The 21,211-nt window shown below is 48.1% G+C and overlaps 1 protein-coding gene across 2 annotated transcripts in view; it reads right to left on the minus strand.

Moving 5' to 3' along the window:
• Positions 1-21,211, minus strand: part of SLC9A8 (solute carrier family 9 member A8) — a 74,710-nt gene that overhangs the window by 12,756 nt on the left and 40,743 nt on the right. For both annotated transcript variants that reach the window (XM_055393341.2, XM_055393349.2), the window contains 5 exons: positions 20,291-20,434; positions 12,810-12,948; positions 11,255-11,360; positions 4,361-4,477; positions 1,634-1,716 (listed from right to left, as the gene is read on the minus strand). In XM_055393341.2, coding sequence (XP_055249316.1) covers positions 1,634-1,716; positions 4,361-4,477; positions 11,255-11,360; positions 12,810-12,948; positions 20,291-20,434 — 589 coding nt within the window. The remainder of the gene's footprint in view (positions 1-1,633; positions 1,717-4,360; positions 4,478-11,254; positions 11,361-12,809; positions 12,949-20,290; positions 20,435-21,211) is intronic.

Genomic DNA, 21,211 nt, shown 5'->3' on the forward strand with positions numbered 1-21,211 from the left:
GTAAAAGACTTGGGCTCCTGTTCTCTTGTCCTGCGTCTGGAGGACAGATAACATGACAAAAGAGATGAGGTCGTGCTGACTAAGGCAGAAACCCAGACTGCAAAAAGAAAAACCTCTCTCTTCCTCAGGCGCCTTATCCTGTCTGCCTCAGGTTCCCCACATGCCAAACAGGAAGCAGGCCTCACTGGTCTGCACATGGGAGGTGACAGTGATTTCAAAAAAAAAAAGAGCCTGCCTCTTAATAGCTGTGTTTTGTTAAGTGGAGTTGGTAATAAAAGTTAATTCAGGATGAATTACAGTAACTCAACAAGGTGTGCTTTGCAAGTGTCTTAACAGAGGATCTAAAATGACAACACAGAGCTCCACTTCGGGCCAGGAGTATGACTCAGCAGGACCGTGGGTTTACACGGAGGGAACAGAGACACAGGAGGGACACAGATGAGGGGCCGGGGACCCGAGGCCAAACGCCCAAACGCTCACCATTCTCGGCACTTTCATCAGATGCCTGAGGGAGCTGGACCTTTCTTTTAAATATTGAAACATTTGTGTTTCTCCCGTTTCCCAAATCTGATTTTAATTCAAATCATTAAACGTCTATTTTCCTTTCTTAAAAGCATATCTTAATTTGTCTTCTGCTGCCAGCACCCCTCTCCTGCTCAGTTATAACACTTTCCAAAGTCTACTTGATGGTAAGAATCACGGGATGATGATGCCTCAGGATGAATCTCCAGAGGACGGACGGGCCCTGAAATCTTTACCTTGAACAAGTGTCCAAAGTCACTCTTATAAATGGACACATTAGAAGGAAACCATAGTAAGAATTTGGTATATTCATTATAATCATCCAAAAAAAGTAGAAAAGAAAAAGAAAATCATCCCCAGTTTGCCAACCATCGTGAATATTTGGTATATTTTCTTAAAGATTTTTTTTTCTAGGCAGACTGCTTTTACATGGTTTTAATCAATTACTCATTCAATTCTGAAATCTGCTTTTACCATCTAACATTAAAAACTGGTATGTATATGTGCGCACACGTGTGTCCCACTCCACACAGCACGTGGGATCTTAGTTCCCCAACCAGGGATCAAACCTGTGCCCCCTGCAGTGGAAGCGTGCAATCTTAACCACTGGGCTATCAGGGAAGACCCAAAAGAACTGATAATTTCTGAAGAAGACTGTAACAATTCAGGGCTTCCCTGGTGGCTCAGACGGCAAAGAATCGCCTGCCAATGCAGGAGACCCAGCTTCGATCCCTGGCTCAGACAAATCCCCTGGAGAAGGAAATGGCAGCCCACTCCAGTTCTTGCCTGGGAAATTCCATGGACAGAAGAGCCTGGCAAGCTACAGCCCATGGGGTTGCAAAGAGTCTGACACGACTTAGTGACTATACAGTGCAACAGGCCACGCAAAATTAAAAAGCAACCAAAAATTCTTTTCTTGGGATATTTATTTAATTTCACCCTTTCCCATTTATTGTATGTTTATGACTTTTTAACAAAAAAGAAACTTGCAACAGAGGTTGTCTATGTAGCTGTTGACTATGACCAGTTAACAGTTACATAAATGAATCCAGAATATGTGGTTATTGATCTACAAATAAGTCATTAAATAAAAAACAAGGAAAATACTTACTATGCACCAGATGACAAAGGAAATTTCAAACTTGTGAGGGAAACTAAAAATGGACAGGCCAAGAAATGCAAACACACATGTTTCTGAAACAAACCAAAGAATGGATTATTCAGCCTCAACTATTTTCTTCCAAGACAGGATGGGCTCGTTATGCAAACAAACATTTCAGAAGTCAATCAGAATCCAATATAACACTTTGATTATTTTCTGGAAAATCTTGGTCAAGCCTGTCCTTTGATTCTCTCATATTTTTTTTTTTCTATCACAACAAGCAACATGTGCTTGCTATTCAGAATCTCCTATTTTAATGAGCCAGCTGTCAAATATCCATGCAAATAAATACTTTCCCACCCGAGACAAGGATAAATATATGAATCTGTCCATTTGCTGAACACTGTGATTAGCAAGGATCCTGACTGCGGCAGAGTGGCAGAAATTCAGAGCAAAGTGGCTGCAGACACCACATGACCAGTGTGAAAGGGCCCTTTGTCAACTTCTCTGCCAGAGCGGACAAGGCCCATGCCTGACTCCACATATTTAACGCCACCACAAAGTTTAGAAGGCTTACACCCCGCAGGATTTGCAGGAAGAGATACGTTTCAACTCTTGGCTCCCCTCCACAAGTCCAAGAGAAGCTGACATTTACTCTTGCCGTACAAGCAGCCACTTGTGTATCCTAAGAAAAAGCACCTTATAAATTTCTAGCACTAGGCTCCCTGCTGCAGCCAGGGAGACAAAGACTCTATTTTAAAAGCTGACATCGTAAAACATCAAGGCTGTTTTAAAACAGTTTAGCAATGGTGCTTTTCTCCCCCTTTCTTCAAATGTGAATCCCTTTCGAACAAGTCTACAAGCTGGACAGTATAAGTATCTTTCTCCTCCTTGAATGAATGTTTTTCTTATCAAATATTTTTGTCACCTTTTGAAATCAGCTCATTTAGAAAACATTACGATCTAGGTAATGCTGTTCTCCAGTAGCATGACTACGATTAGTGGATAAGTCATGGTTAAAAATGAATCCGTGATGGGTATTTAGACTGATTCTATTTCTAGTATTCAGAAAGCTACAACAGGGACTTCCCTGCCGGACCGCGGTTGACGCCATGCTTCAAATGCAGGTGCTCAGGTTCCATCCCTGGTTGGGAACTAGGATCCCATACTCCCGGGCGCACCTCCCCCAACCTTCCCTAAAGAAAAAGCGAAAGCAAACACCCCTGTGCACAAGCTAAATTCCTGATGGTAGAATCACTGGGTCCAAAGAACGTGTGCCTCTGAAATTCTGACTGATGCTGAAATGACTCTCCTAGAAAGATGGCATCAGTGTGCACGCCCATCAACAGGGCCTATTTTCTATACATTCGTGCCAGAAGTGGGGAATCACCAAATTTAAAATCTGATGGGTTCAAAATAGAATCTGGCAGATGTTTTGCTCTACGTTTCCTTGTGATGAGACTCAGATTCGTTGACCATGACATTCCGAGAAAGGCGCTGTGCAAACAACTGGAAGGGACAGAACAGCTTCCAGACTCACGGCTTAGTTACAAGACAGTGCTCAAGCCATTGGACCCGAGCCTCCCTGTCTGTGGAGTGAGGTCTCTGCACAGCTTGCCTTTGGCCCCAAGCCCGTGACAGTGTGGAATTACCACTTGGATATGAGACGGCCCACCGAAGAGCCAGGGGTGGTGCTGACGATGACAAGCAGGGGAGTCACTCGGGGGCCTTCGCTCCCGGGTATAACCTTGAGGGTGTCCAGGTTTCATCAGAGTTCGGAGCGGCACTGAGACTGCTGGAGGGAAACGTCAGTGTGGCCCTGACCCCTCCTCTAATGCAGGATCGGCCCAACGTGTCCTTCAAGAGACTTATGAACCAAGAAATGCTTGGGACATTTTGGGAAATGCTCTAACTCTCTCTCTCAAGAGGTTCACAACACATTAGCTTAAAAGTCTCACAGTTCGGAAACCTGTTAGAACTTTATTTTTTCAAAATACTTATTTATGTATTTATTTCTCTGGCTGTCAGATCTCAGCTGCGGCACGTGAGCTCCTCACTGCATCGTGCAGGATCCTGAGCTGCGGGGCACGAGCTCTCTAGCTGCGGTATATGGACTGAGTTGCTGGGCCACATGAAGATCTTAGTTCCCAGACCAGGGATCTCACCCAAGTCCCCTGCACTGGAAGGCAGACTGAGCGACCAGGGAAGTCCCTGTTAAACTTTATTTACCCCAGGATTTCCCAAACTCTTTTCTGACTACGGAGTCTTTCTTCATTTTTTGGCTGTACCTCAAAGCACATGGAACTTCCCTGACCAGGGATCGAACCTCGTCCTGTGTAGTGGAAGCATGGAGTCTTAACCACTGGACCACCACGGAAGTCCCATGGAGTCTTTTTTTCACCTCTTATCAATCTCAGTTCCAAGGAACAGATTTTTTGAAATGTCACTTTCACATATTGTAAATGTACGCATCTCAAATGTTCATAATTATAGCAGTTCTCATTATTTTTGGTTTTAAAGTTATAGGAATCAAAAGTTCCACCTCTTAGGTATTAGAACTCTTTATGGAATGTGAAAGCCAGAGGAACTAACAAAAGATAAGGGAATGCGGTATCTGGCCCTGAGGGATTCTACTGCCTCTTCTGCCAGGGAAGACCTCAGGGGACTCCTAGAACAGAGGGAGGAAGGACAAGCAGCTCTGGGAGGCCCGCACAGGACCGCAGAGGCCGAACTCACCGCACAAGAAGGCCACAGTCCGCAGGGTTTGCTGCATGAGGATCTGGGTGACCGGGGACAGGTTGTGGTGTGTGTAGTGAGACATCACAATGCCGGAGAACAGGATGGCCATGATGCCTGGAGAGGGACAGAGGGGCGAAGCACACAGCCATGAACCAGGCAGAAAAGCACCTGCCGTGTGACACGCACATCATGTCTCACACTTCCTGCTAGTCCCTGCAGCCTCTAGAATTAGGTGTTTTAAGAAAAAGGAGAAGAAAGTAATATCCGAGGCTTCCCAGAGGATTGTGACGGGCCCAGCTCTCTGGCAGCTTCGTTACCAGCTGGGTGACCTTGGGCCACGTTTCTTCCCCTCCCCGAGCCTCAGTGTTCTCAACTGTTCAATGGGACAAACAGCACCTGCCCACGGAACTCTTAGGAGGCTAATGAAGAGAAGCCGTATCAAGTGCCCCTCACGAGACCGGGGCAGAGTAGCTGTGAGCCGTCACTGTCATCTGGGGATAGAAGCAGGGCAGGAAGGGGGCACGAGAATCTCGGTGTAAAGTATGGGTGGATTTTTGCTTTGCTGTCCTGGAATTTCTAAACAGCATGTGTTTCCTTGGTGGCATTGGGCCCTCGCTGCGGCCCCCAGGGCCTTCAGGGCGCTGTGGGGCCTCCTGCTGTGGCCCCCGAGGCCTTCAGGGAGCTGTGGGCCCTCTGCTGTGGCGCACAGGCCCCCGGGTTAAGGCGCTCAGGCTCAGTACTTGCGGTGCGTGGGTTCAGCTGCTTCCTGGCACATGGGATCTAACTTCCCCAGTCAGGGAGAGAGCCCAGGTCTCCTGCATTGCAAGGCAGACTCTTAACCACTGGGTCACCAGGGAAGTCCCTGTCATACTGTAATTTTGAATTTTCCCACAGTCACCGTGAATTAACCTTATAATATGAAAAGAAAGATGTTTTCCTTTTTCTTTTTAAGTGATGTGTTTTTTCTTGAATGGTCTCCATGAGAGCATTTACAACTTTTCTTGTGCTCTGGGCATGTGAGTTTCAGCTTTTGTCTACTGCCCCTAATCACCGCTGAAGCCACTTAACACAGGGTTTCCTGTTTTCCTGGTGAGGCAGCAGCAAAGAGGTCTTTATTTCACGCAAAGAAGCTGAGATTTTTACAAAGGCTTTAAACAAGCTGCCAAGATACATGAATTCCAAGTCAAAGTCTATAAGCAAAAACTTAACTCACTTCTGCCATTTTGTAGGAACAGATTACCAGCTAACTTTCCAGTTAAAAATGAGTGAAAACCACAGAACTGTACTGGAGACGTTTCAACTGGTAAGCTTGCTGTATAAACAATACTTTACAAAATATAGGAAAACCCAACTCTTTGTGGCACCAAAAAGGTATTTGCTGGCCGGAGAGACAGCAGAAGCTGGAACATTTCATCTTGTGGCCCTCTTAGGAAACAGCAAATTCCTATCTGCTTTTTCCTTTTTTGTTCCAAAAGGAGGCCAGGCTAGGAAATTCCAGCAACGCTGCCCATGAGCCACATCTGACGAACTTGAAGAAGGGAGAGGAGAGGGCAGTAGACTTCTTTACTTGTGACCTTAGGGCAGTGACAAGACTCTGGAAGTCAGAAGCCATTCTGAGCCTCTGCTCCACTAGATAAAACACAACAGCAAACCTCCAACTGTCCCCTGGATTCATCTGCTCCTCTTGCTAAGTTCCTGCAGGTGATCACCTGGAGAGCTTCTTCCAGACTCTGCACCCAAACCATGGACACCACAGGCAACGTGAGATGACAGAGGGATGGCCCAGAACCGCCGAGGCCAGGGGAGGCACACGGCACAGCTCACTTCAGTTTCTGTGCAACTGCTCCCAAGGGTCTCTTTTCCTTCAGCACAATCCAGTGCTAGACAGGTCTGGCTTCTAGGCTCTCAAAGGGCTTTGTTTTGCTAGCCAGCTTCAAGAAGGGTTCACTGCAAATTCACTGCAAAGCTGAGACTTGGGGGTTCTTACCCTGAAGGAAAAGTCAACCCCAGAGGAGCCTGAACCATGTAAGCTGTGAATCACAACCATGTAAACTGTGACAGGAGTGGGCTTCCGCCCATATTGTCATTCTGCCCACAAAGGTTGTCACAGCCCTCAGGAGGCCTGACATTAAACAGACACTCCAGAAAGCCCCCCACTCAGGCTTCCCTTGTGGCTCAGATGGTAAAGAGTCTGCCTGCAGTGCAGGAGACCTGGATCTGATCCTTGGATCAGGAAGATCCCTTGGAAAGGGAATGACTACCCACTCCAGTATTCTTGCCTGGAGAATTCCATGGACAGAGGAGCCTGGTGGGCTACAGTCCATGGGATTGCAGAGTTGGAGACAACTGAGCGACTAATAGATGGGGAAAACCTGGAAACAGTGGCTGACTTTATTTTCTGGCTCCAAAATCACTGCAGATGCTGATTGCAGCCATGAAATTAAAAGACACTTACTCCTTGGAAGGAAAGTTATGATCAACCTAGACAGCATATCAAAAAGCAGAGACATTACTTTGCCAACAAAGGTCCATCTAGTCAAGGCTATGGTTTTTCCAGTAGTCATGTATGGATGTGAGAGTTGGACTATAAAGAAAGCTGACTGCTGTAAGAATTGATGCTTTTGAACTGTGGTGTTGGAGAAGACTCTTGAGCGTCCTGTGGACTGCAAGGAGATCCAACCAGTCCATCCTAAAGGAGATCAGTCCTGGGTGTTCGCTGGAAGGACTGATGTTGAAGCTGAAACTCCAAAACGTTGGCCACCTGATGCGAAGAGCTGACTCAATGGAAAAGACCCTGATGCTGGGAAAGATTGAGGGCAGGAGGAGAAGGGGACGACAGAGGATGAGATGGTTGGATGGCATCACCAACTCAATGGACATGGGTTTGGGTAGACTCTGGGAGTTGGTGATGGACAGGGAGGCCTGGTGTGCTGCAGTTCATGGGGTCGCAAAGAGTCAGACACGACTGAGCGACTGAACCGAACTGAACTGAGCGACTAATACTTTCACTTTGCACAAAGTCCAAGGCTCCAGGAAGTCATATCTGACAGCATAATGTGCAAGCTCCCTTGGGACTGAGGCCACTGCCCCCTGGGAAACGAGGAGACAGGCTCAGTGCAGAAGGGGTCAGGCTGGCCGCATGAGTCTGGTGCACTAGGCCAGAGGTTGGAAACCCAAATTCAGGGGCCAGACAATAAAAACAAAGATGAAAACAGTGAGTGGGTGTGGCACAGGCCCACCTACGAAGGGATGACAGCAGCTCTGTGGATGGGGGCCGAGTGCCGACCAGTCTTCCTTTCCTTCTGGTTTTTGAGAGATGCCAGAAATCTGTGAATTAGGAAACCTTCCAACGTTTTCCTTCTTTGGCTGCACCATACAGCCTGTGGATCTAGTTCTCCAACCAGGTATTGAACCTACACCCCTGCAGTGAAAACACTGGGTCCTAACCACTGGACCTCCAGGAATTCCCAGAAATCGTCCACCTTTTAATGACAGCAACTAACTCAAACTTTTAAAACTTTCTGTACAGATAAACCCCATCTGGGGGCTGAATTTGGACCATACAGAAATGGGCTCTCTGGCCAAGAAAAGAGTGGAGAGCCAGCCATGACCCATGCCAGTCCAGTTTGTAATCAGGGGAACTCCCAAGTTCTGGGGGCTAAAGGAGAGTCAGGGTCAGCAGTGGGTCCCAAAGCCCCAGGGTCAGCTCAGACGCCCTCCCTAAGCCTGGATGACGTCACCACCCGAAGACCCTCACCCACTGCAGCTGCTCAAAGGTACTGAAGGGGAAGACGGTGCCAGCAGGCTCTCTCCTGGGGACTCAAAACATGACCTGGAGGGAAGAATCCCGACGTGTTCACTTCTTTCAGAGGCAGCATTTAAGGAAGTGGACAGCAGCGCAGCAATGGTGAGCCTCACAGAAGGAAGGGAGAGAGGGAGGGAGGTGGGAGGAAACCCATCTCTAGTCTCAGTTAAACCCACGGCTTCGAAAGTAATTGAGGAATAAAGGGATTCAAGTCCAAAAGGCAGGAGTTGAAAGAGTATCGTGCGTAATTTCTACTGCACTGACCTTTACTGTGGGTAAAACACACTGCGCTTCCTGAAGGCTAAGGCCGAGTCAAGCCCTAGTCAGTTTTGCTAATGACCCAGTCAGAAACATATTGCGCTGTAACATCTGGACTCAGAGGTAAACAGTAAAACAAGAGACTCTCCATTCACAGCACCTGCCCACAGGCAACTACCATTACCAGCTGGACATGCAGACTGCCAGCGCTTTCACCATGCTGTTGTAAAGTTTATCTCTAAAAAGTAATAAACAGGGTCATATTACAGATATGGCACGTATTCCTAGCACAGTGGTTTTTAAAAAGTCCTTCAACACTTAGCTTTGCCTGTATAACAGAATCCCAACTCATTTCCAGGTCTAAGAACCCTGTGCGGGTCCGGGCCTTTTTCCCTCTGGCCCAGCCCGTCTTCCTGGAGCGAGCCCAGCTCACACCCACCCCGGCCACCTGGGACCCTCAGCATCTGCTGCTTCTGCTGCCGACCCCGCCCTCCCTGGCACCTCCCGCGGCCTTCCTGGCGGCCGGCTCCCTCTTGCCACACGGGTCTCAGCCCCATGGCACCACTTTGAGGACAGCTTCCTGCCCCCCTGCCTCGGGATGCTCCTGCCCCCCTGCTGCTCTATTATGTCACTCTGATTTCTCTTTCGCACATCATTTCTGTTTTAAACAGTTATTGATCTACGGCTGCACTGGGTCTCGTTCCTTCGCTTGGGTTTTCTCTACGTGCAGGGCGCACGGACAACTCCTTGCTGCCTGCACAGGCTCCAGGTGCTCGGGTTTCAGCAGCTGCAGCTCACGGGCGCTAAAGCATCCGGGCTTCAGTAGTTGTGGAACTCGAGTTCAGCAGTTTGCAGCTCACGGGTTCTAGAGCTTGGGTTCAGTAACTGTGGCACACGGGCGTAGCTGCTCTGAGGCATGCAGAATCTTCCCAGGCCAGGGACTGAATGCACGTCCCGAGTCAGCAGGCGGATTCTGACCTGCTGCACCACCAGGGAAGTTCGGGGGCGAACTTGTATTATCATGTCCCCTTCATATAAGGACAGGGAAGCTCACAGTGGCCCAGGCTGCTGTCCGGGATCCCACAGCTAATGAGAGGTGGGGCAGGGTCCCAGTCAGGTCTGTCTGGTGCCCTTAAGCGCTGTGTTCTAGACACGCAGGTTAACACGGGGAGAGTGTGCTGTCTGGTGGTCCTGGTGGCCTCCGTGACGGGAAGAGCAGAGCAGAGAAAGAGGAGGGACGGCACTGACATCACCCCTCCCGCTGCTGCGTTTACAGTGACAGGCCCATCCCCTCTTCTCTGAAAACCCTGCGTGACCAACAGCCCACCCACAGAGCGTGGGCAGAGTCAGCCTGTTACTCAGAGGTGAACGAGCATGTTCTTGGCTTGCATGGGCTCTCTTTGGCCCCATTAGCGTGCAGAGCAGAAGTTCCTAAGGAAATGAAACCCCTACAAACAGAAAACACTGCCTCTCTGAAGAAAGGAAAGAAAAACATCCTCTTGTTTTAATCACAAATTTCCAAAGGACGCATGAAATGTATGTTTGCCAACAGGTACTCAGTGTTCCTCTCAAGGAGGGTGGGACATGATTTAGAAAAACCCATGTAAACACAGTGAGTCACTAGAGCCAAGTGGCTCACAGGTAGCATTCACGTAAGAGCCAAAAGATAAGAGAAGCGTGGGGCGGCACAGACTGGGGTGGAGTGATCCAAGAGAACTGGCTTGGGATTCAAAACGAATGAGACCCTGAGGGTCACAAGCTTCTCCGGCGAAAACGGCCCGAGTCCTTTCTCTCCTTCCTCCTTGGCAAGACCTTCTCATAGAGAACCCAAGCGTGACACCAGACAGTGACCCGAAGGAAAGAGGATTCTGTTCAACAGCAGAGGAGGAACAGAAAAAAATTTCAAGAAACCAACAGAAATGTACTAAATTTGATAAAAAGCCATAAACTTTACATAAACTATAAACCCATGAAGTTCAAGAAATCCCAAGAGGAACATGAGGCAAACTATGTCGAGGCACATCAAAATCAAACTGCCACATACCTGTATCAACATGGCTAGCTTTTAAAATTAAAATAAAGTGTTGGTGAGGATGTGAAGCAGCTGAAACTTTCCCATACATTCTGGTGGGAATGCAAAACGGTCCAGTCACTCTGTAAAACACCTGGCAGTTTCTGATAAAGTAAAGCATGCACCTACTGTAAAACCAAGCAACTTTACTTCTACATATTTATCCAAGATGAATGGACATATACACATTAATAATCAAAATCTGGAAAACCCCAAATGTCCTTCGGATGGTGAATGGAAAAAACAGCTCAGTAAGAATGTATAAACTATGGATACAGCAAAAATGTGGTGTCTCTCAAGAACATTATGATAGCTGAAAAAAATAAGTCACAAAAGACTACATACTACATGATTCCCTTCATATGACATTTATATTCTGGAAAAGGCAAAACCACAGTGAAAGAATGCAGATCAGTGGGTGACACTGCCCGGTGACTGCCCTTGACAGTCAGACCCCATGCTTTGAGTGAAGGCCTTCCAGAGGGCTTGCTCTGAGAAAGAGGCAACCTTCGAAGAGATATTTTGATCTCTGCTACAGGATGGCGGTAAAGAGAAAAAGGTGACCACGGGAACACCGAGTTCCTGCATCCAGCCAGGTCTAAACCCAGACTCTCCCTAGAGATCCAGGAAGCCCTTTTCATTGCTTGAGCTCTTCTGAGTTGTGTCGTGTGACTGAGAGTGACCCAAGCGACAGAAGCTCTTTCACCAGGCAGGACGTGCCGTCCACCCCAGCATTTCAATGCTCTCCATCACTTACCCGAGAGTGAGATCCCTTCTGCGAGCCCGTATGGAAGGTAGGCAAAGATGATCATCATGCCAAACTCCAAGGAAGGCGTTTTCCTCAAGTCAATGTGCTTTAGCACGTAGATGACAACTGTCAAGGAAAAAGAACCCAAGGACCCTTATGGGTGATCTAGAGAAGTCACAAAACCACGGCCTTCCAAACAGAAAGGGTAACACTGGCTGCACAGATGTGGGAACACCTCAAGGTAATGAATGAAACGTCTGTCATTACGGACTTTTTCCTCTGTAGGGAGGACTCTTGTTTTAAGGAAGGGAATCTGACAAAATACTGAAAGATGTAAATTCCTGAGACAAGCAACAGGAACGTTAAAGTCACCCAAGTCAATTCACTTGGAAATGGTGACTTGGAGGGCCCGGGAGCAGTGGGGGCAGAGCTGGGCTGGCAGACAGCCTGAGCACAGCCCACTCTGCCAGGCCGCTTCCAGCGCCGCGTCCCCCTTCCACGCCTCCTCCTCCATCAGACGAGGTCACTGCGGGGTTTCCAGAACTGTGGGGACCAGTGCGCTACTGCAAGTCCTTCCCTCCTGTCCCTGGACCTTTATAAACCCATTCGACTGTGAAAGGAGGGCCTGCTATGTGCTCTACTGTCGCTCACAGGCCTGTGCTGGCGCCCGTCTACTCAGCTCCATTAAGGCAGAGGCTCTGCCCCTCCTCCACCCTTCTAAAGAAAGAGGTAAATGCAGAGGAGAATACTGAACTGGAAAGTCTTCTTTTCCATTCTGTTTATTGGTACAATATGAGAAGCTGTCAGCCGACTCAACAGTGCCTTGAGACTTCTGGACGTAGAAACTGAAGGGAAAATTCAACAGGACGGCAGAAAGACGTGCCTGTCTGAGGCAGAAGCAGCTTTTCTAGCCGTCTGTGAGAAAAACTGCTCGTGGAGGAAGGCCAGGTGGCCATCTCCCCGGCTCAGGCTCACACAGAAATGGTCTGGTGCCTGTTCCTGTCTTAAACACAGCATTTTCTACAGCAATAAAGGTGTCAGCAGCCTTAACAAGTTTCTTTGCTTCTCTGGCTGGAAGAGCTTGTGGGTCGTTAAGTCACAAAATCAGTGCAAATAACTTAGATGGAGCTCATTTTGAAAGCCTCTTTCCTGATTCATCCAGATAAATACTTTCAGTGGGGTAGAGATTTGCTCAATTTGACATTTTCAAAGGAAATTAATATCCAATTTTCTTAATGTGAAAAGTGAGACAGCGGAAAATGAAATTCATCTGAATGCAGTTTTCATACTCTGAGAACTGAGAAGACCCCAAAATCAGACCTGATATTCAACTGTGTACATGTTTTTTAAGCTTTGAAAAGTGACATGCTACATTTCACATGTTAAAATTTAAAATCCTTGAGTTTACAGTGCTCTTCAAACCAAAACTAACCACAAAAATCCTTCTTAAATATGACTTTAGATTACAATTGGTCCCCTTAAGGAACTGGAGAAAATGACAAGAGATGGATGTAATTAGGAATAATCTTCCCGGCCATGCGTGTTCACCATATTAAAAGGATATCAATGCAGATATTAAGCCAGTGAGGGTGCCGAGTGCTGCAGAGCCAAAGAACATTTTGAGGAAGTAGCCAAGGGCTTGTAAAAACGTCTGCCACCCACTGACATCTGACATATTTTTTCTTGTTAAACCTTCAGCTGTGCTAGGAAATAAAAGGAAAACACAAAGAAGTTAAAATGTTATAGACAAAGTTGTCAGAAATTAACTTAGGACTCAAATCTTAACTTCCTGCTTAATGTCTCATTCATTCGTTCTATCATTCGACCTGTCAGCCAAACATTTGCTCACCTACTTTGTTCCAGGCACTATGTTAGTTTCTAGGGGTTTGGAGATGAGAGCAGGTCCCTGCCCTAAGGGAGTCCTGGAGTCTAATAGGGGAGAAACAGATGGGGACACTTTCCTGGTGGACCAGTGGCTAAGACTCCAAGCTTCCAATGCAGGGAACCCCGGTTTGATCCCTGGTCAGGGAACTAGATTCAACTAAGAATTCTCATGCCGCAAGAAAGATCCCATGAATACAAACTAATACCCAGCTCGGCCAAAAATAAGAAGACACAGACACACGCACACAAAGATGGGAACTAGGACAGTTCAACTACAGTTGAACTACAGTGTTCAACTGCACAGTGAACAGTGTCAACTACAAACGGGCGCTTGCCAAGGGCATCTGCCATCTGCCTCTGTGCAGACTGAACCCTGTGCCGCTGACCTTCAACACACACCCCCCGCAGGGACTTCAGGGTGGAGAAGGCGGCACTTTGTGCTCCAGGGAAACTGGTGGAACAGGTCTTCAGACAGTTATTTTCAGGAACTGATTTCATGATCCCAATCCTTGCATCTCCTCGTATCTAGAGCACTAAATCCCTTCATGATGACATCAGCTCCTCGTGACAAGCAGAAAACCTTTTGTCAAGTAAGTGCCTGACTGCACTGAGTGCGCCCTTCACCAAAATCATATAAGCTGACCTTCCCCCCATGCCTCTCTTTTGAGTTATTTTCCCCCCACTCTCTCTTTGGAGCAGTTTCTCAGAGTTGGCTGAGGTGCCGTCTCCCGGGCTGCAGTTCTCGTTTTGCTCCAAATAAAACTGAACTTGCAACTCTCAGGCTGTGCATCATTTTTAGTCAACAGCAGGAAAGAGCAGAGGAAACGCGTGGAGGCATCTAACTCAGCATCTAACTCAGCATCTAACTCAGGTGGGGGTCGAAGCAGGTTCCTTATGACACATGGGCTGGGTTTCGACTTAGGCTAACGAAGAGTTAGCCAGGTGAAGAAATGAGAGAACGCACTCAGGGCAGAGGAAGAGCATGTGCGGAGGCAGGGGGCCTCCAGGTACTAGCAGCACCCGGGCGCTGTTCTGTGCCGAGTCGCTCAGCTGTGTCCAACTCTGCGACCCCCAAGGACTGTGGCCTGTCAGGCTCTTCTGTCCATGGGATTCTCCAGGCAAGAATACTGGAGTGGGTTGCCATGCCCTCCTCCAGGGGAATCTTCCCGACCCAGGGATGGAACCCAGGTCTCTTGCATTGCAGGCAGATTCATTACCACCTGAGCCACCAGGGAAGCCCAGCAGCAGGTTGCAATCACACAGATGATTGTGGATAAAACACAGGAACAGGATGTGGGGGAGGGGTCCATGGGGAGGACAATGTTAAGAGGTGAGGCTAGAGCAGCAGGCTGGGCAGGACTGTGAAAGGCTGCTGATGAGCCCAGCTAAGGAGGCGGTCTTTTTATCCGGAAGGCCCGGAGGAGTCATGGGGAGTGTTTTCAGGATGGAGTGGGGGTGGGGGAGTGGGGCTCCTGTGAGACACAAACCTGAAACTGAGGCTGCGGCATGAAGCCAGGTAGAATGGAGCTGCCTCAAGAAGACATGTCTGTGGGTAAGGCCCAGAGTGGGGGTTGGAAGGTATTAGGAGGAAGAACGGAAAGGACTTTCCTCTCACTGTTAGACAGCAAAGGAAAATATCAGCAGCCATTAAATTCAATTGCTGGTTTCATCCCCAAAGGTAAAACCATGTTACCATTAAAATATTTATTCTCCTTAAGTATCTTTCTCCTGCTGATTACAGCTTCTCTCAAATCCATCCACTTCTCTCCCTCCCTCCACTATCATCCTCTAGTCGAGGGATTCTGCCTCTCTGATCTTTGCGTATAAACATCTGGCTCTTTCTAGGAGAACCCAACACTCGGGGGCCTGAATGATGCCTTGAAAATGCATATCTCATCAGGCTACTGTGTGTGTCATCCAGTCGTGTTCCACTCTTTGCAACTCCAAGGACTATAGCCCACCAGGCCCCTCTGTGTCCATGGGATTCCAGGCAAGAACCCTGGAGTGATTGCCATTCTCTTCTCCAGGGGATCTTCCTGACCCAGGGATCGAACCCAGGTCTCCTGCATTGCAGGGGGATTCTTTCCTGCTGAGCCACCTGGGAAGCCCTGATCAGGTTATTGCCCCAATCAAAACCCACCCTCGGTTTCTTGCTGCGTTTAAGAGGAAACACAGTCTGACCCTGATCCTCCCCACCACACCTCTCACCCCATCTCCTCCTATTCAGGCCGGGTCCCACCGCCACCGGCATCTCCCTGCAGGTCACATGCCGTTCTTCCTGGGTGCCAGCCGACTCCAGTTTGTTCTCAGAATCCAGGGTCAGTGACTCTCCCTCAGGGACATCTGCCTTCACACAGGCCCGCCCACTTACAGGCTCTCCTGGTGCCTAACGTGCCCTGCACAGCACACGGAACTAGTGACTCATCCCATGAGGACCATGCCTGCACCCACCTCACTCACTGCCGTCTGTCCAGGGCCTAGGGCAGAACCCAGCACACGGAAGGTACCCAACGAACTTTTGCTGAATCAGTAAACAAAGACGTGTCTGGAGCACCATTCGGCCTCATTCATCAGTGTTCCATGAACGGGTACCATTAAGTTTGTTTTTTTTGGCCGTGTGAGCAGGGACTCCTCTCGAGCTGCGGTGCGCGGGCTTCCCACTGTGGTGGCTTCTCTTGTTGTGGAGCCCGGGCTCTAGGGTGAGTGGGCTTCAGCAGCTGTGGTGCATGGGCTTGATTTGCCCTGCAGCATGGGAAATCTTCCCGGACCAGGGATCAAACCTGTGTCCTCTGCATTGGCAGGCCGATTCTTGACCCCTGGACCACTAGGGAAGTCCCGAGCTGGCATAATTTTTTGGCTGGGAGGAGGGTTCTTTTTTTTGTTGGTTGTGCTGGGTTTTCACTGCTGTGGGGCTTTTCTCTAGCTGCACCGAGCTGGGGTGACTCTCCAGCTGTGGGGCACGCGCTTCTCAGTGCGGAACACAGGCTCTGGGGCACACAGGCTTCAGTAGTTGTGGCTCCCGGGCTCTAGAGCACAGGCTCAATAGTCGTGGCGCACGGCCTTCCAGACCATGGATTGAACCCATGCCTCCTGCATTGGCTGCACTTTCTTTACCACTGAGCCACCAGGGAAGCCCCAAACTGGTACACCTTTAAAGCAGGATCATCTCAGGAATCCCCTGGTGGCCCAGTGGCCAGGACTCCGGGCTCTAGCTGCTGAGGGCCTGGGGCTCGATACCTGATCAGGGAACTAAAATCCCACAAGCTGTGTGGTACAGCCAATTAAAAAAAAAAGGGCAGGATAATCTCTGATAAAAGGATGGCTTGGTCAGACAACCTCAGCCTTCTGTGGTGATTCACAGCACAATATGACATAGTAAAGGTTTTAAAAAGTCCTTCAAAAAAAGAAAACTAACTTTTCTCATATAAATGTTTCCCAAACTCACTCCAATTGCCCCCATTCCTATTCTTTTCCAGCAGATCATGGGTTAACATCCCACCCAGGGGAACGCTGGGAACCAACAGGGTTCTTATTGGGAAGTGCTTTTGAAGGCGAAGGTCACCTCTAGCCCTCAAATGCACCCATGGATGACATGAGCAGTGTCCCGCCCTCACCCCATTTCATGACCACAGCTAGGATGCCGGTTGGCGTCACTGCTTTCTTTTCACACAAAGGAGGCTGAGGTCCAAAGACAGTGGCTAATGGGTAAGGTCACAACAATGGCTGACAGCAGACCCAGGGCCAAGGCCAGTGGTTTCTGAACTCAGGATAAATGAAGGGAGAATTCAGACCTTTTCTGGCCTGGAGATTTTGTGCATTTTAGTTTTCTTCAGGCCATGTTTCTCATACCTTAAAGAATAAAAATAATACTGATTCAGGATCCATTTCATGAGCTTTAGAGAACAAAAGGCTTATACAGCAATTATTTTAAGAACAGACTGTCACAGTAACAAATCAAAGCTAAAAATAATTTAATTAAGGTTAATGAAGAAAACAGAAGATACTTAGCTTTTCTGGCATTTATGAAAGTGAAAACATTAAAAAAAGGGGGTAGTTCATTAACGTTTTCAGTTACAAAAATAAATGGATCATCATCAGATCACTTTGAAAACAGTCATTTATCAAGTATACACTTAAAAACAAGATGTGATTCTTCCTTGTAACCGAGGAAAGCTGACACCACCTCCCTGCTATGCGGCAAACACAAGGCAGGCCTGCCACGCTCCAGTCTCCCCTACCTCCCTCTTCTACCTGAAAATGCCAGCGGGCTCACAGGATAACCGATCCGAGTCCGAGTGGCTGATTTAGGTCAGTGACTCCCACCCCAGCCTGTGTATCAGCATTAGAGGAGGTGAAGGCTGGAAACCACCTATGCACGTGGCCCACTGATCCAATTCTGGGAACTGTCATCAGAGGTGATCCTGGCCTTCAAAAGTATTTTTCCAGAAAGAATGTGTGGCTAGTTAGTGACTCCATCCTTTCTCACTTTAAAAAAGAAAGTATCTCCTAAACTTTGGCCTTTTTTGTGGCAGAAACCTGGAAAAGCTCAGAACTAAGATTCTACCTCGGGAGATTTAGGAAAAAAATAAACCAGAGACAAATCAGTTGAGTTTAGCTCCTAATCTATAAAAATAACTCATGACGTCACCTCCAATTTAGGCAAAATTCTTTTTTTTTTTAAATTATTTATTCATGGCTGCGTCGGGTCTCAGCTGTGGCACACGGGCTCTTTGCTGCAATGCGTGTGCTCCTTAGTATCTGGGATCTTGGTTCCCTGACCAGGGATCGAACCCATGTGTCCTGCACTGGAAGGCCGACCCTTAACTACCAGACCACCAGGGAAGTCCCTTGGCAAAACTCTATCACAAATGTTCAAATGCACAGCCAGAACACAAGATAAAAGTAAAGACCAGAAAGTTAAGAAGTTTTCAAAGCAGATCTTAAAAAAAAAAAAATTATTGCCATCAGATTATTTTTTAAAGGTCTTACAGCATGATATATGATGACCTTCTAATAAAGCTGTAAGAAGTTTTAAGAGAAACATAAAAAAACCAACAACAGGGAACTGGCCAAAGAGAGAACAGTAAATCCATAGAAGGAACACTCTACAACTGGTAAAATGATGTTACAGAAGACTATTTTATCAACTCTGTTCAATGGAAACATTACAATACAGTATATCCCTGTCTAAATAAAATACATGTATACATCTACCAAACCGTTAACTCTAATTATCTCTTGGGAGTTACAATGCATGTATTGTTTTCTTTTTCTTCTTCCTTTTGGAGTTTTCTAAATTTTATATGCAGAATATATGTACTATTTTAGAATATACACATATATTTTTGCCCCTCTTTCAATTAAACAACATTTGGTAAGTTCTTCCTGCAAAAGGAGGACAAACAGGGACAAACCAGAAACAACAGCCGGGGGACAGGAGCAGAAGACGAGAGGATCTCACGGTAACTGACGGCAGGCAGGTGCTTCTGATTTTAACAAACATTCATTTATTTATGGCTGCATTGGGTATTAGCTTCTCTCGAGCTGTGGTGTGAGGGCACGCAGGCTTTGTTGCCCTATGGCATGTGGGATCTTAGTTCCCCAATTAGGAATCAAACCTGCACCCCCTGCACTGGAAGGTAGACCCTTAACCACTGGACCACCAGGGAAGTGCCCTACAGGCAGGCGCCTTTCACATGGTGTATTTACCGAGTCAATCCCCAGACCGAATCCCAGGCTGAGGCATCATCACTCCCCCTTTAATACTGAGACCCAGTGGCTCGAAGAGGTGAGAGAGCTGGCCCAGGGCCGGACACCGACAAGCAGCCGTCACTGCAACGCGAGCCCAGTTCAGGCTGCCTCCAAGGTCTGGGCTCTCCCCACGATAAAAACATTCTTTTATTCCAACACAAGAATTGTGAATGTAGTCTATAATGAGGCTTTTAAGAAAACCACAGAGTGGTTATGCTTTGCAAGGAATCCCACAACAAAGAAAGCAAGGCCAAAATCAGAGAAAGGAGAAACTAATCTTCAACAGAATACATAGCGGCCCCTCAAATTCTCTTAGCTCATCTCTGACCCCCTGCACAGGGCTCTCTTCCCCAGCTACTCTGTCTGTTTGCACCCTCTCTGTCTGCTGGTGGAACTGTCGGGCTCTCCTGGCAGGACCTTTTAACAAACACCACAGTTGCACCGTGCAAGGGCAAGGAGACGGCCCAGCATCCGTAATGCTCCTGAGATGGACTCAGACTCGCTTCCTGTGCCCAGGGACTTAAAGAATATATTTATTATTATTCATTTGGCTGTGCTGTGTCTCAGGTGTGGCATCCAGAATCTTTAGTTACCTCATATGGGATCTAGTTCCCCTGACCAGGGACTGAACCCAGGCCTCCTGCTTTGGAAGCAAGGAGTCTTAGCCACTGGACCACCAGGGAAGTACCCACAGTGACTTCCTGACACAGCTTTAATTTCTCAGCTACTATCGACATAGGCAGTAATACCAATGAACAACTGAAAAAGACCCGCAGTTTCCAAAGCAGTCTTCACACTAGAGCAGCTTAAGGCAGGATGTCCATCAGTATCATTACCCTATCTTATAGCGGCAAAAAGGAGGGTGCTCTGCACCGGCTCACAAGTGTGAGAACAGGGCCTCTGCTGACTGCTTTCGTCTGGAATAATCTTGTCCACATACTGATCCCTCAACTGGCTGCTCAGCTGTCCTCCAGGGATGCATCCCAGACCTACTGAATCAGGAGCTCTGAGGGTGCCGCCTGGGAATGCAACATTTAATAAGCACCCCGGTGATGCTGATAACAAGCTGGGCTTAATTTAAAAGCACTGCTAAGGACTTCCCTGGCAGTCCAGTTGTTCAGACTCTGTGCTTTCAAAGCAGAAGGCACGGGTTCGATCCCTGGTCAGGGAGCTAAGATTCCCTACGCTGTGTGACCCAGCCTATATAAACAAAAGCACTGCTAAGAGGTAGGTCCTACAGGGCAGATTCTCCTCTAATCACCCTGGGCCTTGACAACATTCCTGAGACACAGCAAGGTTTGTCAAGACAGGAGGATGGAGAAGCAGTGAACCAATCACCCACAGGACAAGCGGTACCCGCCCTCTGACTTGAGGCCCGTTAGCTCCGTCGCTGGAAGAGAGCACACTTACTTGGTCAGGACGATGGAGACGGCGTCATTGAGGATGCTCTCTCCAAACACAAGCATGTTGAGCACCGGGTCCACATGGAGGGCGTTGAAAATTGCAATGGTGGCCACCGGGTCAACAGCAGAGATCAGGGAGCCAAACGCAAAACTGGCGAGAAGAGGAAAGGAAGGGGCAAGTCCGTAATGCTCAACCCCTGGTCCACAGAGGAAAACAACGTCAAAGACCATTTAGTGTAACACAACAGGACACCCTGCAGCTGAAGGAACTACAGAAGATGGTGTCTTGTTTTCCACTTAAAATACCTGCTGATTGACACTGGGTGGAGCAGTGAAAGGCCCACTCTACAAGGAGCTGCTAGGAATAGCCTGGCTTTCCACCGCAAGTACCGAGACTTCATTGTGAGCAGTGGCGGAGGGAAGGCTTCTGCTTAAAAAATGACGGACATCCCAGCCTTCTTGGTCAGGGCAGCTGGAGCCACGGCCCCCAAAGGGCCCATGTGATCCTGGGTCTGACCTGTGCTTTGCCCCTTGTCACCAGGCCACCGGAGTACCGTCTGTGACCGTTACCAGCCTCCACTCAGATTTGCAACATCTAAGGAAGTGCCAAAAGTCAGCAGCACCTCCAGCGTGCTTCAGGGGCTGGGTGGCTTGGGTAGCACACATCAAAACCAGGGCTGCCTCCCACCAGGCCAACGCGCTCACCCCAGCACCCAGGAAGGTCTAATTCCTCCAACGCACATGCATTAATCACCTAGTATGTTTCAAGCACTGAGGCTAATAATAACAGCAAATACTTATGTGGTACTTACCATGTCCCAGGCACTGTTCTAAGCCCTTTACAGATAGTAACTCAATAATCCACACAGCAACCGTATGAAACCTGTTTGCATCTCATACTGCCCCACTTACACAGGAGAAAACTGAG

This window comes from Moschus berezovskii, chromosome 15 (genome assembly GCF_049115385.1).
Source record: "Moschus berezovskii isolate FMDL1 chromosome 15, NW_MosBer_1.0, whole genome shotgun sequence".
Lineage (NCBI taxonomy): Eukaryota > Metazoa > Chordata > Mammalia > Artiodactyla > Moschidae > Moschus > Moschus berezovskii.